The 20,375-nt window shown below is 44.5% G+C and overlaps 1 protein-coding gene and 1 non-coding gene across 2 annotated transcripts in view; both read left to right on the top strand.

Annotated features, from left to right (window-relative positions):
- The window catches only part of NOP58 (NOP58 ribonucleoprotein), a 37,232-nt gene extending 17,471 nt beyond the window's left edge, over positions 1–19,761 (top strand). The window contains exons 9-15 of the mRNA XM_075933851.2: positions 968–1,094; positions 2,568–2,731; positions 3,390–3,524; positions 5,779–5,840; positions 10,699–10,832; positions 16,581–16,702; positions 19,446–19,761. Of these exons, the coding sequence (XP_075789966.1) occupies positions 968–1,094; positions 2,568–2,731; positions 3,390–3,524; positions 5,779–5,840; positions 10,699–10,832; positions 16,581–16,702; positions 19,446–19,499 (798 nt within the window). The 3' untranslated portion in view covers positions 19,500–19,761. The remainder of the gene's footprint in view (positions 1–967; positions 1,095–2,567; positions 2,732–3,389; positions 3,525–5,778; positions 5,841–10,698; positions 10,833–16,580; positions 16,703–19,445) is intronic.
- LOC112547043 (small nucleolar RNA SNORD11) lies at positions 1,279–1,364 on the top strand. The gene has a single exon (XR_003090787.1). It is a non-coding gene; the product is annotated as a small nucleolar RNA SNORD11 (small nucleolar RNA).
- Positions 19,762–20,375: the final 614 nt, after the last annotated feature.

Here is a 20,375-nt window from a genome sequence, read left to right as displayed (position 1 = left end):
CGTGCCAGGTGCAGGGTCTGCTAGCTGGGTGCTGGCAGGCTTGCACCTGGCACGGGCACCGTAGCCAGCCCGTGCCCCTTTAAGGGGTCCGGGGCCGGGAGGGGGGCATAGAGTTTCCCTGGTGTTGGCCAGAGTGGCCACCAGGGAAACCTGGGGAGGGCTAGCCTCCCACTAGTTCGAACTAAAGGGCTACACAGCCCTTAGTTCGAACTAGCTAGTTCGAACTAGGCGTTAGTCCTCGTAAAATGAGGTTTACCTAGTTCGAACTAAGCGCTCCGCTAGTTCGATTCAAATTCGAACTAGCGGAGCGCTAGTGTAGCGCCTAGGAAAGTTAGTTCGAACTAACATCCGTCAGTTCGAACTAACTTTGTAGTGTAGACATACCCTCAGTGACAGAGGTGGGATGAGAAGTAGAGAGTTCCTGGCTTTTACAGCAGACTAAGTTTAGTGTCATACTAGCTGCCTATTAGTACACTTCAATTTTCTTTGTCTAAAGAATATTCTTTGAGGTAAATAGTATCCCATCTTAAGAAAGTGGTTACAAATATTTGGTAAAGCAGAATGTTCCATGTTTTATATTGCAGAAAATGGTCTCAGTAATTGTCCTTCCCTTTACTTGGCATATTGTCAGTCCCTTTACTGATAACAACAGCGTAACATTTGTATTTATCCTCTGTATGTATTGTATTCATATGGATCTGTCATGAAGCTGCCCATATAAAGCTTTCAGATAAACCTCACTTTTGGCTTTGTTAGGATTTCACACTCCTGTTACATTTCATTCTGCTATAATTCACATTAGAAATTTGAATACACAATTATATTGTGAATTTGTAATTGTATTATTGAATTAGCAGCCTCTTGACTGCTGTCTTTGGGGCTTTCCCTTTTTGACACACACTAACACTTTTACAGTTGGTTAACACCTGTTAGATTCCTTTAACCTGATCCTATGTGTCTGTGCCAGGTGATAGACATCTCAGAGTACCGAACGCAGCTGTATGATTATCTCAAGAACAGAATGATGGCCATTGCACCTAATCTCACTGTTATGGTGGGTGAATTGGTTGGAGCAAGGCTCATTGCTCATGCAGGTAAGTCACTTTGATCAGTGTATAGCAAATTAGATGTGAACTGGCTTCACAAGATAAGTCCATTAGTAGCTTTCCCTGAGGACCTGGTCAGTTGAAACCGTTTTGCTCAGCTCTTGATGTACAGCATTTTGATGATACCCAGGAGAACATGCAGTGGTGTCAGAATGTTGGCATGAGCACAGAAGTAGTCAATGATGATTAATTTTTCAGTTTGCCTGATTTCTTTTTAGAATATGAAGGCAACTTCAGTCACTACCTCTTCTGAGACACTTTCTGAGCCTGTTGCCAATAGTTTCGGCTTTCTTTGCTGCACAGTTTTTAGCAACAGTCTTGTTGACAAGGCCATGTCACTAAATTCTGACAGCGCGATTGCTGTTTATTTGGTACTTTTGCTGACAGAATACTTACACACACCCCTACCAGTGGGGTTCATTGCCACTTGCCTTTGGGGGGGGGCTTTTTAAGCACTTGTGAACAACAGTTTTATCTTTCAGTTGACAATGTAGACAAAGCCTTAGTCACATCTGAATTAAACTGTGAGGAATTTAGGTTTAAGCTGATGTCAGACTGCCTTTAAAAAGTGTTAGGGTTCTCACCTTCTTAAAGTGGTAGTACCAGCTACAGATCAAGCTGTCTGCATTCTTACTGCAGAGTGCCATCAGCACTAGCATTAATCCAGTGGGATGTTTCCTTTCAAGTCAGTCTTCCCACCTCCTTTCCAAATGTAAGCCTGGAGGTGGGACAGAATTGGTCTGAAGCATTTTTACTTAAGTTGCAGTGTATCAACACCACAGCTTCCTCCTAGAAACTAATGTAAATCACCTTATAAATCCTCTTGTTATGAAGCTTGTCCTCCTACTGTCACTCATTTCTTGTTATCCTGCTCAGACTTGTGCAGTCTCAAAATGTCGGCACTGCACTAAAATATCCACCAGGGCTGGCCTGGGTCAGCTGAGTCAGGCGGCAGGGGTATACAATGATAGTGTAGATGATTGGGCTTGGACTGGAGCCTGGGACCTGTGTGGTTTCAGAGCCCAAGATCCACTTCAGTTTTATAGCCCATCAGCCTATGTTAGCTGACCCGGGTCAGCCACTGTTATTTTATTGGAACGTGGGCATATCCTTCGGCCAGCGACAGACAACCTAGGTTAGTGAGTGGGCTGCATGACTGTCCCTTCTTCATCTCATTGGGCCGCAAGATTGTCGTAATGGTCTCCCAGGATAAGGCAGTTTTGCTAACTGAACTTGTGTGCGTAGAATTTGCCAGGTGTGCCAATTGATCCATAGCAGCGAGTGCATGGGCCTCCCAGTTCAAGTGTGAAATCAGCATGCTCCTCACTTCACCCTTTCTTTACGTGCTTTACTGGACCCGCTAAATAGAACTCCAGAAGATCAACTGCTGCAGAGTTGATCTTCCTGGTAATGAAGAAGTAGCCTGATAAACTAACAGTTCCATAACTTTTGCTGCCCTAGGTTCCCTTTTGAATCTGGCTAAACATCCAGCTTCCACTGTTCAGATTTTGGGTGCTGAGAAAGCTCTTTTTAGAGCCCTGAAGACTAAACGGGACACTCCCAAGTTTGGCCTAATTTATCATGCTTCCCTCGTGGGACAAAGTGCTGCAAAAAACAAAGGAAAGGTGAGTTACAGAAATGATTTATCTTGCTAGTTAGCTTTTTCATATGCAGGTGAACATCTATGGAGATTAGATGGATAACCTGAGAGTCATGGGAAGGATTTTTCCATTGCTTGCTATGCTTTTCTTCTTTTGTGATTGTATGCAAATACCACTGTGCCACAGATCTTGCAGTCAGCTGTCACACACTCTCTCATATTAGAAAGAAGGATTAGTTATCAATGCAAAATGTGCTAAGAGTACATTAGACGTACTTAGTTTCAGAGGAGGAAATCCCTGAAATGATAAGCTTCTACTCCATATTGGAACTAACAACCTACGTGTAAAGGAAACAAATTTAAAGGTGTTTTTTTATAACGTGACTTTGAACATGTGTTCACACTGAGGTAAAAAGTTATTTAGTTGGTTTTTAAAGGCAGATTGCTTCCAGCACATATGTCAAGTTGGACTGATTTGGGTGATTGGTGAAGTAAAGTTAATATCACAAAATCTCAACACTGCAGATGTGGCTGAATGGGATGTACTTATTTTCTAAGCTAAATATTACTTACACGGTCATTTTGTTCTCCTGTTTCTTGACATGGTTTACAGAGCTGAGAACATAGTGAATTATTGTCTTGGGTTCTATCTCAGTATTTAACATTCATCTTTTTTTTTCTAGATCTCTCGAATGCTAGCAGCCAAAACTGCATTGACTATTCGTTATGATGCTCTTGGAGAGGACTCCAGTGCTGAAATGGGAGCTGAGAACAGATTAAAAGTAGAAACTAGACTGAGACATTTAGAAGAGAGAGGGGTAAGCCTACAATGCAATGTTGAAAAGATAATTAAATTAAAGCTATTCAAGAGGGAGGAGACTTCCATTTTGTTTGTGCAGAGTGAGGGGTGTGGTTCTTAGACTGCACTTCTGCTAACTTTTCTTTCCATCATAAGATTGTGATACTTTCTTTTGCCGTACTTTTCCTTGGCCTAGCCTAGAACAGAAAGTCTCTAGAACAGGGACTTCTGGGTGGGCCCATCTCTGCATTCCTAAACTATCACTTGCATTAGGTTTCCCTCCTTCCATATTTACATTTAGATCTCAGCGTGAAACTTCAATTCTGATAAGGAGACAGACAGACAGACAGACATATGTTCCCTGATATTGCTAGTCTGGTTGGTTGATAATTTGTGACATTTTTGTTTCAGGAAGTAAGCTCCTTGGAGCTTTAAGTATTCTTCTCTTCTAATATTGTCTGCATTGGACCTCCTAATTCTGAAAATCTTTCTTGTGTCAACTACACTTGTAGACCACAAGAACTCTCTTTAGAGCCAGTAAACAGAGCCATTGTCAGCCAAAGAGGATGTGTTGTGCTCACTTGCTCTCCCATTACCAAGAACTAAGCATCCTGCCACCCTTCCAACACTTGTGTTGCATCTGTTTACATAATACAGTAAAACTCCAATAGTCCAGCATCCAATAATCCGGCACTCCTGATAGTCCGGCATCAAAATGGCAAGAGCCTAGTGAGTGAGCTTCGGCAAAAAATGAGTCACAAGGTAACAGTGGTAGCAGCTGAACTGAGCAAAAAGGGTAAAAAAGGCTTAAACGAAAACATTACAGTATACTGTCTACAGTATGTACAATAAAAAGGGTTAAGAACACTTTATATACAGTATATATACTGTGTGTGTGTACACACACACACACACACACACACACACACACACACACACACACACACACATATATAAACCATTTTACAGTACCTCCTGATAATCCAGCATATCTGATAATCCAGCATCACCTAGGTCCCATAGGTTCCGGATTATCGGAAGTCTACTGTATGTTGCTCTTGTGACAGTATCATTGCTCTCTTCTGGGTGAAATATCTATTCTGCTCCAAGTGGTCTTGTTTAGCTCCAATGGGTGCATCTTTTAAAGTTTAGACATTTTACCACACACAAGCTTCAGTACTGACACTTCTTGTGAATTATAAAAAGGAACCTGCACTTCATGAACCTTGAATGGGTTAGAAAACTGTACATTTGACACCAATGCTTTTAAATCCAAATGACCCCACTCACCAGCTTCTCCCAAAAAGTAAATATTGTTTAGCTGTACAGGCAGTCCCCGGGTTATGTACAACATAGGGACTGTAGGTTTGTTCTTAAGTTGAATCTGTAAGTCGGAATTGGCGTCCAGATTCAGCCGCTGCTGAAACTGATCAGTTTCAACAGCGGCTGAATCTGGACGCCAGTTCTGACTTGCATACAGATTCAACTTAAGAATCCCAGGCATCCCCAAGTCAGTTGCTGCTGAAACTGATCAGCGGCTGATTCCAGGAAGCCCCGGGCAGGGGCTTCCTGTAGTCAGCCACTGGTCAGTTTCAGCAGCGGCTGACTTGGGGACGCCTGGGGCAGAGCAGCTGGGGTGCTGCCGGGTTGGTCCAGTAGCACCAAGGAGCGGTGCTGCGGGACCAACCAGCAGCGCCCCACCTGCTCTACCACAGGCCCCGGGCTTTGCTCCACATTTCCCTGGTCTGCTGGTCTAGCTGCCCCCCCCCAGCAGACCAGGGACACGGGGAGCAAAGCTGCAGCGGCTTTGCCTCAGCCTCCCCGGCTTTGTTCCAGGTGTCCCTGGTCTGCTGGAGACGGTCCCCAGCAGACCAGAGACACCCGGAGCAAAGCAGCAGCAGCGGCGTGGTGCCAAGCCTCAGAGGACTCCGCTTCCGCTGCCGCTTTGTTCCCGGTGCTTCTGGTCTGCTGGGGAGCAGCTTTTCTCACCCCGGAGGTCGAGGTGGTGGGACCGCTGCGCTGTGGGCAGTCCTGCTGCCTGCGAGCTCCGGGGAAAGAGAGCCCCGTTTGTAAGTGTGGATCTGACATAAGTCGGATCCGCGTAACTCGGGGACTGCCTGTACTTCGCTGGCACCTTGAGAGCATGTAGGTTTTTTGCCAAGCATTGTATGCTTGTCTTTACAGTTTAAAATTCCTTTCAAGGGCTGTGGTGTTTGTTCTAAATTGTTTTCATTGTGAGTAATTTGTTTTTCACGTCTACATTTTTGTCCTAGATAAGAAGAATAAGTGGCACAGGAAAGGCCTTGGCCAGGGCAGACAAATATCAGCACAGAAGGTGGGTAGTTTTCTGTTCAGCTTAGCTGGGTATAACTTTATTTTTATTGCCCAGGGACTTGGGTTTTGATCTCTGCTGACTTGAGTTCCAGGAAACATTTTTCATGCGCTTGAATACTGATAACATGCCCATTTCTAAGGCTACATCCCTTTTTCGGTAAAGGGATGTAAATTAGGCATGTCGATATTGCAAACGAAGCTGCAATTTAAATATCCTGCACTTCATTTGCATAATGGCAGCTGCCGCTTTTTTCCAAAATGGGGTTTTTTCGGGGGGAAAAAACCCGGCAGTTTAGATAGGAATCTTTCAAAAATAAAAACATTTTTTGAAAGATCCTGTACTCCTCAAAAAATGAGGTTTACAGGATCTTTCAAAAAATGGTTTTATTTTCGAAAGATTCCTATCTAAACTGCCATTGTGTGCATGGGTTTTGGTTTTTTTGTGTGTCCCCGCCCACCCCTCCTCCACCGAAAAAAATCCCCTTTTTGGAAAAAAGCGGCAGCTTTCATTATGCAAATTAAGCACAGGATATTTAAATCCCGGCTTCATTTGCAATATCGACGTGCCTAATTTACATCCCTTTACCGAAAAAGGGATGTAGTTTAGACACAGCCTTAGTGCCGCCTACTTTTCTTTTAGTTTACTCAATTGTCAGAATAAAGCAGGTGGATTAGGATAACTGCCCTCATTTTCTAAGAATGTGTTGCTGAGACATCCTGTGGGAGGACTTTGGGTATTATTAGCATCAGTTGTGAAACTCTGATAGCTCTGAGGATCTATCTGGGTTATTTCATGCAGGGTTTAGGTAAACTTTCCACTTTTCCCATAATATGTTTGATAACCACACTAGAAACTGGCTTTCTGACAGTTCATTTATAGAAAATGCTCCAGTCATTGTGCTGAGCAAAATTTCTTCTTTTTATTTGAATCCCATATGCAACCAGTATTACTGTGTCCTTACCAATAAATATTCTGTGTAAATATTAAAAGTATGACAAAATATTAAAAAGATAATTTCTGGTATCTGCAGTGATGCTGGAAAATGCAGCTCAAAATGTGAAACACCCAACTTTAGGAGAATTGGCATAAACAACAGACAAGTCATTAATTTCCCGTGTGGGCCGAGGACAGTTTAGCTTATTTACCCTGGTGAATTGTCTGGTGCAGGTGGACACTGGATATGTGTGCAGCAAAAGCACTGTTGAAAGGGTAGTTCTGTTTGCATTGCACATGCAGTCTCATAATAGCTGCTTCAGTCCTGGCTGTCAGTCACAAAGCTAAACATCTCCCATGAGAAATCTTCAAAAACTTCAGTGATGTAGATTGGTTCCCTGATGTGATTTATGGCAGGGTTTTACATATAGAAAAGCTTTGAAATAGAAGCAAGTGGAGCATCAGGGGCTTTTAAAGTGGAGAGTAGGAGGATAGTGTGATACCTTTATATCCTCAATTTGTTTACTTTGGAAGTCCTGATTTCCTGGCTGGACATGTTACAGCACTAACAAATGAAACTCCAGGCTTAAAAGATGAACACACACATGATAATTTGAAATCTCTGACTCTCACCCTAGCAGTCTGGAATAGAAAAGGTGAAGAATACGTTAATTTCCACAGTTTATTTGCAGTAAAATATTTGAGCTTCCTACCAGAAGTGGCCATCTTGTTGAAAAGTAGCAGCTTTTCTGATGCTAGTAATTTGGGAGCATGATGTAAACTAGATTCTATTCTACAGTAATACTGATTTAACAATCAAAATAATTTTTGCTTTCACTATTTGAAGTGCTAAATGTCAGTTTTCTTTGTGACTGAATTGATATCATAGTGTCTTAGGGATCTCTTGTTACTATCTGACATGGACCATCCCTGAATGACTGTGTCACTCATCTAACTTTTGACTAAGATGGCCATAGCCAGGCAGATCAGAAATATCCTTCTCACATTTTGTGAAGAGTGAGAGTTTACTGCCACATGAAAGCAATGTGGGCTGTAATCTCCTTTGAGAGTCATAAATGTATCTGACTGCACTTAGAATCTGTTGTACAGTGTTTTGTGGAAATGGTCTAAACACTGTCTTTTCCCAAAAAAAGCTTTTCAGCACATCAAATTTTGCCTATCTATTGATGATCAAAGGCTTACACTAGTATTTTAGTGATGAACAAAAGGAGAAATACTACGGTGGTGCATTCCTCCTGCCATCACTACTGAAACAGCAAATGCATACTCATAAAATATTCTGATTGTTAGAAGGGCTTTTTCCACTTTGGGAGAAATTCTTTTCTTCACTGATGCCAAAGACAGCAAGTAACTGTCTTTGGCTGGGACAAGCCTTTAACTGTCCCAGGGCCTGGAACAGATGTTGCGGTAGTGAAAGAAGTCTGAATATAGGAGCGAGCAGAGTACTGAGGTGGGGCATGCTGATGAGGATGAGTAGAGCTGGGAAGGTTCCAGGAGAACTTGTAGCTGCAACTCACAGAGCCTGGGTCTGTGGAACTGGGAGTGTGCTATGATGCTAACGGCAGCAATTTAGATATTGTAGCTGGAGCTCAGAAACCCACCTCCTCTTTGGGCTTCATTGGCTGAGCTCCACCCCAAGCCCAAACATTTGCACAGCTTGTTTTAGTGCTATACCATAAGCCCATACCTGGGCTCTGAGACTCACTGCCGTGGCTTTTAAAGTGCAGTGTAGACATATAAGACACTTGCAAGTAGAATTCCCAAGGCCAAAATCAGAATTGAATTTCTAACTGCTTCTCGTGCCTTTAAAAAAAATCTGTCTTGTATGTGCTGTTGAGTAGACTTTCTGAATTGCAGGGAATATCTATACTGCATTTTAAAACTTGCAGCAGTGCATCTCTCAGAGCCCAGGTCTACAGACCTAATTCACCTTTGAAAACATAATCCCAGCTATATGTACAAAAAGATGAGGGTCTAACCAGCTGTTATAATTTGAGAAAGATCTTGAAGTAATTGTGGATAGTTCTCTGAAAACATCACCTCAGTATGCAGCCCTAGTCAAAATCTAATGTTAGGATTCATTAGGAAGGGGATATACATAATAAGACAGTAACTATCCTAATGCTACTATATAAATCCATGTATTCAGCACCTTGAATGCTGCATGGAGGAAGGTCACTCTGTGGGTAAGTCAAGGGCATGGTAGCCTCGGGTTAAGTAAATATGGCTGCAGGACCCAATGGCTGCCATCAATGGGACTCCTCTTGGCTACAGATAAATATGGCCTGATGTATAGAGACAGTAGGAGGGGGTTTGGAGGGCTGGGTTAGGGGGTACCAGGCCCTCTCTGCTCCACCACATCAACAGGGAGTCTGACTGCAACATATACCCACTGCTACAGGGATACTGGCTAGACCCTCCCCAGGTTACTTCCTGCCATGATTCCTGCAGTTGAAGTCAGGATATCCTCAGTCTCTGGTTCCTTGGATAGTGATGACATTCTCCCTGGAATGTCCTCAGGTACCTGGGTATCTGCCTCCTGTTCCTGTGTTCTGGGATCCTGGCTGCTCCTCTACTGGAGCTGGTGACTTCCTCCTCACTCCTCAGTGGCTTCCTTTTATACTGCAGCAGCCTTGGAATGTGGCTTCTGCTGCTGAGAGTACTGCCGTAACCCCTTCAGTTCCATTGTGGGGCAAGAAAATCCTGCCTCGCTATCTCATCTGATAAAAAATATGCTAGAATTGGAAAAGGAATAGAGAATAGCAGCAAAAATATTACTGGTATGAAAGAGTCTCCATATAAGAGGATATTTTGAAAGATTGGAATTGTTCAGCTTAGCAGATTGATGACTAAGGAGCATATGAGAGGTCTATAAGATCCTGAAAGTGAATAAGGAAGTATTACTTACCTTTTCATATACAACAAGAACCAGTGGTCACCCTTTGCAGATAACACACAGCAGGTTTAAAGCAAACAAAAGGAAATACTGCTTCATATAAGTGTCAGACTGTGGAACTTATTCCCAGATGATGTTGTGAAGGCCAAACTGATTGGATTCAGAAAAGAATTAGCTAAGTTCATGGAGGATTGGTCCATCAGTGACTGCTAGCTAAGACTCTGTGCTCTGGATGTCCGTTAGCATCAGATTGCCAGAAGGTGGGCATTGACAATGGGATGTATCACTTGATAATTGCCGTGTTCTGTTCACTCATTTGTAGCATCTGTCTTGGCTGCTGTCAGAAGACAGGCTACTCAGCTAAATTGACTATTGGTCTGACCCAATATATCTGTTCTTATGTTATGCGTGTGCACATGGCCACATCCTTTTGAAGGAAAGAATTGTTCAGGCTCAGAACTACATAATGGACATGAGGTCTCTGACTAGAATAGAATTGAAATCTTGATTACAATGACCCTTATAATAAAAAATACAATGTGGCTTATCTAAATTGGGCTTTTTGGTGCACTGCATTTGCCATGGTGTTGCAGCCTTGTTGGTCCCAGGTTATCTTTTACTGGACCAGAGGAAGAGTAATAGAGTCCAAATGTGTACAGCCACTCCCTGAGTTGCGAACAGTCGAGTTACGACCGTTCGCACTTACGACCCAAAGCTCCCATGGAGCGGTTGTAAAGGCGGTCCCTGAGTTACGAACGCGACCCGTGCTTACGTACAGCATGTAACTCAATGGGGTGCAAGTTACGAACGGATCGAGTTACGGCCAAGTGTTTAGTCTGTATCTCGTTCGTATCTCGGGGAGAGGCTGTAGTCCAAATGCTTGTCTTTCACCAGCGGAAGGTGCTCTAATAAGATACTACACTTAATGTTGTTTTACTATTGTATCTTATTAACAGTGTTGTTTTTTTTCCTTGCAAGTTTACAACTACTTGGTTTTCTTTATTCTAGTGAAGTGAAAACATATGACCCCTCTGGTGACTCTACACTCCCTGCTGTTCCAAAAAAGCGTAAAATTGAAGAGATGGAAGAAGGGCAGACGGAGGTTACAGTGAAAGCAAAGAAGATCAAAGTAGAAATTATAGGTTGGTTATTGTATTTGTGCCTAAAGTATTTCCTGTATGCATTTTATAAATAGTTAGAATGGCATCTGATGACCTTTCAGAATACACATTTGTTTTCCATGATTTTGGTTTTTTAATCTTGATGTGGGCTGAAACTGGACTGCTTTTATTTTATATAAGTTTCTAAAAAGGTAGTGGTACTGTATACATAACATAGAAGAGCTTAAAAATAATAAGCTTCAACTGTCTGTTACAGAATTACTTGCTGAATAAATTAATCCTTAACAGACACTGTTTGGTATCATAAAATGAAAGGGCTCACATTAAAAATTTGGCACAGTGCTCCCTTGTTTTATCCTGTTTCCGTATATGGATAAACCTCTTTTATCCAAATAGCTTGGGTTGTATCCAAAATTAGAGGAAAGAAGAATTTCAGATAAATGACATTTTAGATCTCAGAGGGGTAGTTGTGTTAGTCTGTTTCAGCAAATCCGAGTCCCATCAAGACTAAAATGTATTTGGGCATAAGCTTTTGTGGGCTGGAGTTTGATAGGGATATTTACACATGCGAAGATAGGAGTGTTACATTACTAGGAGGAGGATGGGTGCTAACAAGGCCATTCAACCAGGGAGGGTGTAGACCACATCCAAAGGTTGATGAGAACGTGAGAATACCAAAAGTAGGAAAATAACTTTTTGTAATGAGAGAGCCACTCGGAGTCTGTTCAGACACGGTCTAATAGTATCAGGTTTGCATATGAACTCCAGCTCTTAACAGTCCATTTTCTAAGGTTTTTTTTTACTCGATTATGGCAATTTTCAAGAGAGACTAGTTTGGCCAGTGTACATGACCGTGGGGCATTACTGGCACATGATGACTTTAGGGGTGTTAGATATCGAGTAATTGAAAAGTTGTGTAATCACAAGAAATATTAGCGGTTACATGATTATTTGATAGTCCTCGGGGAGGGGCCAACAGCCAGTGCGCTCCTGGCCCCACTTCCGGAAAGCCCCCTACCACCACGTGATCTGATACAGAGTTTAAAAACAAGCAGCCTGCACAGACAGGCTGCCCTGCTGCTTCATGGGGTGGTTAGGCCTGCCTTGGACAGAGGCTGCTTTGTGACAACCTCCCAAGCTCTCCACCATCCAGCCTACCTGCTACTGCTGCCTCTGATAGCAGCAGCAGGAGGGTATAGGGTGGGGGAGACAGGCGGTACCTCAGACTTGATGCTGTGGAGAACTGGTTTTTAAGCCTGCTTTTCCTCTCCAACCTTGCTGCCTATGATACAGAGGCAGCGGAGGGAGGAAATGTATGTAGTCTACAAGATTGACCCATAAGCCTAGGTTTATTGGTTAATCATATCGTCAAGTACACATTGACATCCCTAGATAGCATATGTCACTACAAACCTGATAGCTATCTTTGACAGGATAACAAGCCTTGTGGATTAGGGAGAAGGGGTAGATGTAGTATATCAAGATTTTAATAAGGCATTTGTACACTCTCTCATGACCTCGTTTACAAACTAGAGAAATACCTAGCTCCATTACTGGTTGGATAACCATTCCCAAATACAGTAAAACTCCAATGGTCCAGCATCTGATGGTCCGGCACTCCTGATGGTCCGGCACCATCAAGAACCCGGAAGTGCTCCAGGCAACCGGACCAATGGAGCTGCTCTGCCCCCAGTTTCCCGGATTCAGCCACTGCTAAAACTGACCAGCGGCTGAATCCGGGAAGCCAGGGCAGAGCAGCTGGAGTGCTGCCGGATAGGTACCGTAGCGCTGCCCCTCAGGGCTGCGGGACCAACTCGGCAGCAACCCAGCTGTCCCCAATTCAGCCGCTGCTGAAACTGACCAGCGGCTGACTCCAGGAAGCCCGAGGCAGAGCTGCTCTGCCCCGGCTTTCTGGAATCAGCCCCTGATCAGTTTCAGCAGCAGCTGACTTGGGTACACCTGGGACAGAGCAGCTGGAGTGTTGCCGGGTTGGTCCCCGCAGCGCCGAGGTGTGGCGCTGCAGGGACCAATCCAGCAGCGCCCCAGCTGCTCTGTCCCAGGCGTCCCGATTCAGCTGCTGTTGAAACTGACCAGCAGCTGACTCCAGGAAGCCCGGGGCAGAGCAGCTCTGCCTCAGGCTTCCTGGAGTCAGCCGCTGATCAGTTTCAGCAGTGGCTGACTTGGGGACACCTCGGGCAGAGCAGCTGGGGTGCTGCCGGGTTGGCCGAGGAGCGACGCTGCCGGACCAACCCGGCAGCACCCCAGCTGCTCTGCCCCAGGTGTCCCCAAGAGCAGCTGGAGTGCTGTTGGGTTGGTCTCGCCGCACCAAGGGTCGGCGCTACTGGACCAACCCAGCAGCACTCCAGCTGCTCTGCTGAATCAGCAGCTGAATCAGGGATGCTTGGGGCAGAGCCGGACTATCGGAAGGGGGGGCTATCAGGGGTCTGGGGACAGACCCCTCATAGCCCCCCCTTCCGATAGTCCGGCATATTTGATAATCCGGCACCCTCTGGGTCCTAAAGGTGCCGGATTATCGGAAGTTTACTGTATTAGTTATCAATTGTTCATAATTATGCTGGAAGGGCATAATGAGTGGGATTCTGCAGGGATCAGTCTGGGGGCCTGTTCCGTTCAATATCTTAATGATTTAAATAATGACACAGTGAGTGTCCCATTTGAGGATGACTCCAGGCTGGGAGGAGTTGCAAGTGCCTTGAGGGATGGAATTATAATTCAAAGTGATCTGGACAAACTGGAGAAACGGTGGGAGGTAAATAGGATGAAGTTTAATAAGGACAAAGGCCAAGTACTCCACTTAGGAAGGAACAATCAATTGCACACATACAAAATGGGAAATTACTATGTAAGAAGGAGTACTGCAGAAGGGGATCTAGGGGTCATAGTGTACCACAAGTTAAGTATGAATCAACAGTGTGACTCTCTTGCAAAAGTCACAATGCTGACTTTGCCCAGTGCTACAGCATAATACATCTGTAGCACAATCATTTTCAGACAAACTTTCTTAAATTGGATTTTAAGAGTGTAAGTAGTTCAGGAAAAGAAATATTTAATTTACCAAAACAAAAACCCAGAAAATACTGAAGAGCTGCAAACTCCTAAGTGAAGTTAGAAGTAAGAATTTGATTTATAGGAAGGCCAGTTGAGGTACCATAAACCACCTTCATGGTGTCTCATCTTTCATCCTCCACCAAAACACACAGCTATACATACTTCATGGTCTGTATTAGCAACATATATGCTTTGCACTGTCTGCAAAACATCCCTTTTACATCCATGCATCCTGCACATCCTGACATTTTTCCAGTTCTCATTGCTTAAGCCACCTGTACTATGCTTACTGTTTCCCAGATGTCTCAGTCGTGACTGAGGTGTGATTGTGCTGGGGCTGTACACACTAATAGGCATATCTGAAGAGATTATTTATCTCTTACTGCCCATGTGCAGACATATCCTTTCTCATCATCTTCCAGCACCCGCTGGTTAAACAGAACCGGTGAGCATCACCTGTTGAGAGTGAAGCTTAAAGGTTAACTGGTTAACCTTTCATATCCCTCTAGGAGATTGGGTATGAATCAGTGCAAGCATATGTTCAACAGAGTGAGTTGAGGTTTTAACCTTCTAACATGCTCACTGATAAAGCTCACCCAACCCACCAGTAAACCATTGTGTACAGTATTGGTCATAGTGTAGCTCTGGCTTGTCTCTTAAACTCCTGCCCTGCAAAGAGGGGAAAGGTCTTTTAAAATAAATTGATGATGTTAACCCTGCAGAGCAGGCTCCAGTGACAAGTGCTACCTCTCAGGACATTCCTTGCTATTTGACCTGCCATCTGTACACTGGAAGAAGTGAGTGGAGTCTGATGCATATATGTATAGTGCCTGGTCTGTAAAAAATGCATTGAATATTTTTGAATGGTAAAAAGCTCATGGTGTAACTTATGGTACTGATACCTGCCAGTACTGATGGAGCATAGGGACCTCAGTCAAGCTAATGCATTGTGCGTGCTATTCATTCTGTTCTAAAGCCTGCTGGCAGAAGCTTTTGTTATAGAAACCCCCCTACTGGGCTGAGTGACTTGCCAATGCCAGGCCTGGAAGGAAAGAACAGCTTCCCTGGAGCGCTTATCCTCATTGTGTTCAGGTTCAAACACGTGAAATCTTGTGATGAGCTCTGTTGGAAGCTAGCAGTTGAAGCCTTTACTGAGGCGTCCTCCTGCTAGCTCTGAGTAATGACAAGGCCTTTAAATGTCAAACCCGTTATTTTGCATTGAAATTTATGTGATAGTGCCCTTGCTTGGTGTCTTAAAGCAAATGACACAGTAATAACACAGGTTAACTTCCAAAGGTAACCACAGCACATTGCTTGAAAACTCGGTCTTTTCACTCATTTGGAATACTGGGCAAAAAAAGTACGTTATTTTGAGTCACAATTATATAGCAAAATAAAAATAATTGTACTGATACACATTTATGGTACTACTACTACTTTTTACGTATATATTATCAGTTGGTGCAGGAGATTATATACACACACATTAGTTGCATGCTTCACATGTTGGCCTGCATATCTGCTGTGGAATCAGTTTATTATTGTACATACAATGTCTTTCATCTGGAATCTTCTTCTAATCTTCTGTTTGGGCTTGAGACAAACGTTAAAACATTCCTTTGTATCATATTACTCTTCTGCTGGTCTGAGCAATTAGTCTGCTACACTTTTGCAAGTTGGGAAGTCCAAGTCTGTTTGGTTTATTTTGTTGGAAGTGATTCTTTACTTTTTTTTGTGTTTGATTCACCCACTCTTTCACAATTGAGTGTGTTCTGATTTTTGGAAGTGATATAAGGATTGTTTCCCCTTCTGAGTCATGACTGCGTGCCACAAATGCTGCTGGCGTCAACATCCCAGTTGTGTAGAAACTGAATATTGTTGCTACATCATGAGTTCATGGGTTAAAAAAGCATAGAGTTACCACTGGTACTACAGACTCTGGTATCTAAGACTGATTCAGTTAAGCAAAGAAATGTAATGAGGTGGGGCTGTAGCGGTAGTGTGCCCGTGCTGCATAGGATGTTGGATCAGTAGTGCTTTTTCCTTGGTTTCTTGGAAGGTTCCTAAAGCTAAGTGGAGTGTCTGAGTGTTTGTGTTAGGGATGTGAATGGCTCACCAGTTCAGGTTAACCTGTGGGGGCTGGGGATGCTCCAGCTGGCCCACTGCATGCAAGGGCTGCTCTGAAGTCCCAGACAAAGCAGCCTCTGTCCATGGCAGGCCCAGGTGCCCTGCAGGCAGGAGCTGTTGCGGTTGGGCTGTAGCCCCCCCCCCCCCATTTATTTGTCTGTTAACAGCTAAACATTATTTAACCAGTTAACCAATTAAACAGGATTTTACATCCCTAGTTTGTGTTATGAATTACTAGATTATCCTGTGCTTGCCCATGTTTTCTGATATGCTAATAGCTGTTGGGAGACCATACTGAGGTAGCAGCATGTTCAGACTGATTTGAATGATGAAATTTTAAGCAGAAATGTGAATCCTGACATCAGCAGGCACCAGGCATGTGAAAAAGGGAGGTGTAATGGAGAGGGATAAAAGGGTGGTGTGGAGAAATGAAACTGCATGTTGGACTCCTGAATGCGCTGTAACATGCACAGCTTCTCCCTCGTATGGCACGTACAGGGCACCTATGGCTTTCATTCTGCTTTAAGTGCTTTTAACAACTGACAGCCTGCATTTTGCTTTTCTCTGGTACAGAAGAGGAAGATGTAGAGGAAAGTGAACCAGTCAAAAAGAAGAAAAAGAAAAAGGAAAAAAAACAAAGAATCGAGGAAGAGGCAGCTTCCACTGAAGAGCCATCCACTAGCACAGCAATGGAGGTGAGATGAGAATTCTTCTAAATCGGTGTCTCCAACCATTCTGTGCCAAAGATCACTTTTTGAGTTTAAGGGAAACGCAGAAATTCTGCCCCCTTCCTGAAGCCCCACTCCTTCCACAAAGCCCCGCCTACTCTATCCCCTTCTTCCCCTGCCTTGCCTTGGTTGTTCCCTCCCTCCCCCCCCCACCATACACACTCACTGTCATTTGGCTGTGGCAGAGGGTTGGGGTGCTAGAGGAGATGAGGGTGGCAGGCTCTAAAAGGCATAGGCGGAGGATCCAAGTTGGGGCAGAGTTTTGGGGTGCAGGAGCAAAGAGTGCAAGCTCTGGGAGGGAGTTTGTCCCAGCCTGTGCCCAGATTTGCATCCAGAACCCATATCCCTCACTCCTTTCTGCTCCCCAATGCTCTGGGAGGGAGTTTGGGTACAGGAGGGGGCTCCAGGCTGGGACAGTGTTGAGTTCAGGACAAAGTGAGGATTGTGGGCTCAGAGAGGGAGTTTGGAGGCTGTCTGGGGGGTGGAGGTGCTGGCAGCAGCCAGGAAGCACTTACGACAGACAGCTTCCAATCTGCAGTGCAATAGTTCGGGCAGCCTGCCTCTCCCTGACCCCAGGAGGCTCCTGGAAACTCTGGCTGGCTGAGTGCAGGCACCCTCTGTGTGCAGCCCCTGGAGGAGAAGGGGAAGATCTGCCCTGTGCTTCATTGTTGCCCTGAACCTGCAAACGCTGCCCCTCTTGGCCAGTTCCCAGCCAAAGCAAGCTGCTCTGACCATGCTGGAGTCAGAGGCAGCACAGAGCTGCCCTTCCCCAGGGCTGCAGAAACTGCTTGCACTCAGTCAGACTGCTGCTCTGGAAGAAGTGGCTCTGCAGGCAGCGCTTCTCTGCAGTGTGCAGACACCTGTGCACCTCTCCCTCGGGAGCTGCACCAGGTAAGCACCCACGTGCCCTGCTCCTGCACACACCCCACTCAGACCACACACCCTGCTCCTGCTCCCTCCCTTCTTCCCAGAATATCCATCCTGCTCCTGCACTGTCCCTCTGTCCCATCCAGCCCCCCACAACCTTTCCACATACTGAATGCCTCATTTTTGGCTGCACCCCAGAGCCCTGGGGAGGCCCCCATAAAATCTAGTTGGACCCTGAGAAGACTTAATTCAGCTCTGGGATAAGCACGGAGCTGGGGAGTGAAATGAGTACCTTTCTTTTTCCCTGCTTCTCAGTTGGGGGCCGCATCTGTAAGGCGGTATTTTGTTTTTTGTGGGTTTTTTGCTTCTCACGCGTGTTGGTCCCCAACTGATTTGTTTTTTAGTCAGTCACCTCCAACTCAAAATAGGTTCCTCCCCCTTGTAAGGCTAGCTCTGCAACCCCTCAAAATGGATCTCTCCAGTCCTTGATGGTGAGTTTTGTGGGGGCAGGGAGGAAGAAGCAATGCTAGCAGCAGCTCCTTCAGACTACACCCTTTCCCATTCAGCAGCCCCAGCTGTTCCACTGCTCAAAACCTTCCGGTCTTTCTCTCTGTAATCCCCAAACCCATGATGTTGCGGCCACTGTACATTGGGAAGCTATGGCAAGTTGAGGGATGATTTTTCAACCATGTTGTGGATTGTTGGCCAAAAAGGTTGAGAGTTTCTGACAAACATTACTCCTTAGCAGGTGTGAAAGTAACTTAAGTTTCTCACAGGTACTGTTGTATCGCACCTTCTGGGGGGGAGCCTCAGGATTGGGGGACGTGCATACCACAGTACCTGTTAGAAAATGTATGTATGTGTTGCAGGGAGGGGCTCAGGACAAGGGGGCGTGTGGGTGGTGCAGCAGTTGGTTTGGGGATGAGGCGGAGCTATGAGCGGAGGTGTGGGAGGCTCAGAGCAGGGGAACTGTACAGGTACAGAAGTTGGTAAGGGGCTGAGGGTGGGGGGGCTTAGGGCAGGAGGTTGAGGCATGCAGGAGTGAGTGCGGGGGGCAAAGGTGCCGTTTCATGAGGGCGGGGGGTGCAGCTGCACATACGGGATCACTTCTGTTCTTCCTCTTTTCTTTCTGGTCAGCGAGCAAGGGGAAAGTGCGTAGTGTGTGGCATTCCTCCTGTACCCCCTCTCCTTAGCAGCGGGGAGTTAGAGGAAGGCGCACAGCCTGCACACTTTCTCCTTCCTCCCTGACAGTCAGGGAAGGGGAAGAGCATCAGAGTTCAGGATATGCAGTGGTTGGCGGGAGGGGGCTAGAGCAGCCTTGGATGAGAGGTGGAGGTGCATACCCTCATAGCCAGCCCCTTTCACCTGCCTGCTTCTTAGAAAGGCAGCCTGGCAGGAGAGCTCTGGGAGCAGCTGCAGCCAAGTGCCCTGCTGGCTGAGTGCTTCTTGTAGTTTTGGGAGTTATTTTTGGTTCCCACATGTGAGTGCCCCCCTATTGTTATATGGGTTAATGGGCCCCGACTGAAAAAAAGGGTTTCCCATCCCTACCTTAGAAATCAGTCTGTTCTGTGACTGAGCTCCATATTTGTAGCCTTCAACTTGCCGTGCTTTACATTGGAGGTGACTGTTGGTTCCTGGAGTCCTGTGAGCATCCTTTTCTTTTGAGACTAGAGAAGGAAATGAATGAGTGCATCCCTAATGGTAGAACGTGAACATTTGTAAACTGCTTTGTGAATATGAGCAGCACTGACCAAGTGCTGTGTTATCTATCTGTCCCGGTTGGTGTTCTGAATTTCCTGTTACATTATCATTTCGTCACAGAAGTATTTCTCTTGATTTGTAGAGTACAGAGAAAAAGAAGAAAAAGAAGAAAATCAAAATAGAACAAGAGGACTAATGGGGAAGAAATAATTCCTTTGGACACTTTACTTCAGAATATATTCACTAAAACACTTTCTCTTTAAATACTTACTCAAAACCCAATAATAGGAGAGGGCAGGTGAGCTTGATAAGTATATGCCTGCTCTTCTTCAGAACAAAATATGTTTTTGGGTGGGCCACTGCCTTATTGCAATTTATTTGAGAAGCTCACAATAGGTCTTTGTTCTATTGTGGTCTTTTGTGATACCGAATAAAACTGCTTTTTGTATACATCTTGAGCCAAGTTTGTTTTGCCTCTTTCTGATTTTCTGGTACACAGTAACCAATTTCACTAACGTTTCTAAGTCAATGTGATTTTGTAAAATTTGTGACCATGAAGAGAAGGATCTGTCTTTTACCTTTTTTTAAATGTTAAGAGGTTTTTGTTGTATATTTTTCCAAAGTCAATTCAAAAGGTGTAGTACTATTCCAGTGTTAAGATATACCCTAAAATTAATGTAAATAGCTGTGTATTCATAATAACGTTAATCTTTACAGAAGAATTGTGTATAGAACAGAAGAGCTACATTATCAGTGTACAGTGCAGTTTTAATGAGACCTTGAGAGAATTTGGAAGCAAAGATTACAAGATTTTGCAGATGACTGATAAAACAGACAATTAAGTTTATAATAATGTGAGTGAACTTCTAAATTGTCTTTTGTGGCTATTTAACAATTCCATTTTACTTGACACTCAAATTCAAAGGATTGAGTTCATCAGTTGCTTAGTGACTAAACTGAAAAGGAAAGCTTTTATTTTGCTTTCAAAATATACATGACTCATTTTAACTATTGCTAAGTGTTTGTATTGCTTCTGGGTAGGAAACGGTATACTGCCCTGTTGAGCCTTCGA

This window comes from Pelodiscus sinensis, chromosome 7 (assembly GCF_052426305.1).
Source record: "Pelodiscus sinensis isolate ZL-2025 chromosome 7, ASM5242630v1, whole genome shotgun sequence".
Lineage (NCBI taxonomy): Eukaryota > Metazoa > Chordata > Testudines > Trionychidae > Pelodiscus > Pelodiscus sinensis.
Note: the sequence above shows the minus strand (reverse complement) of the source record. Positions and strands in the feature narration are given on the sequence as shown.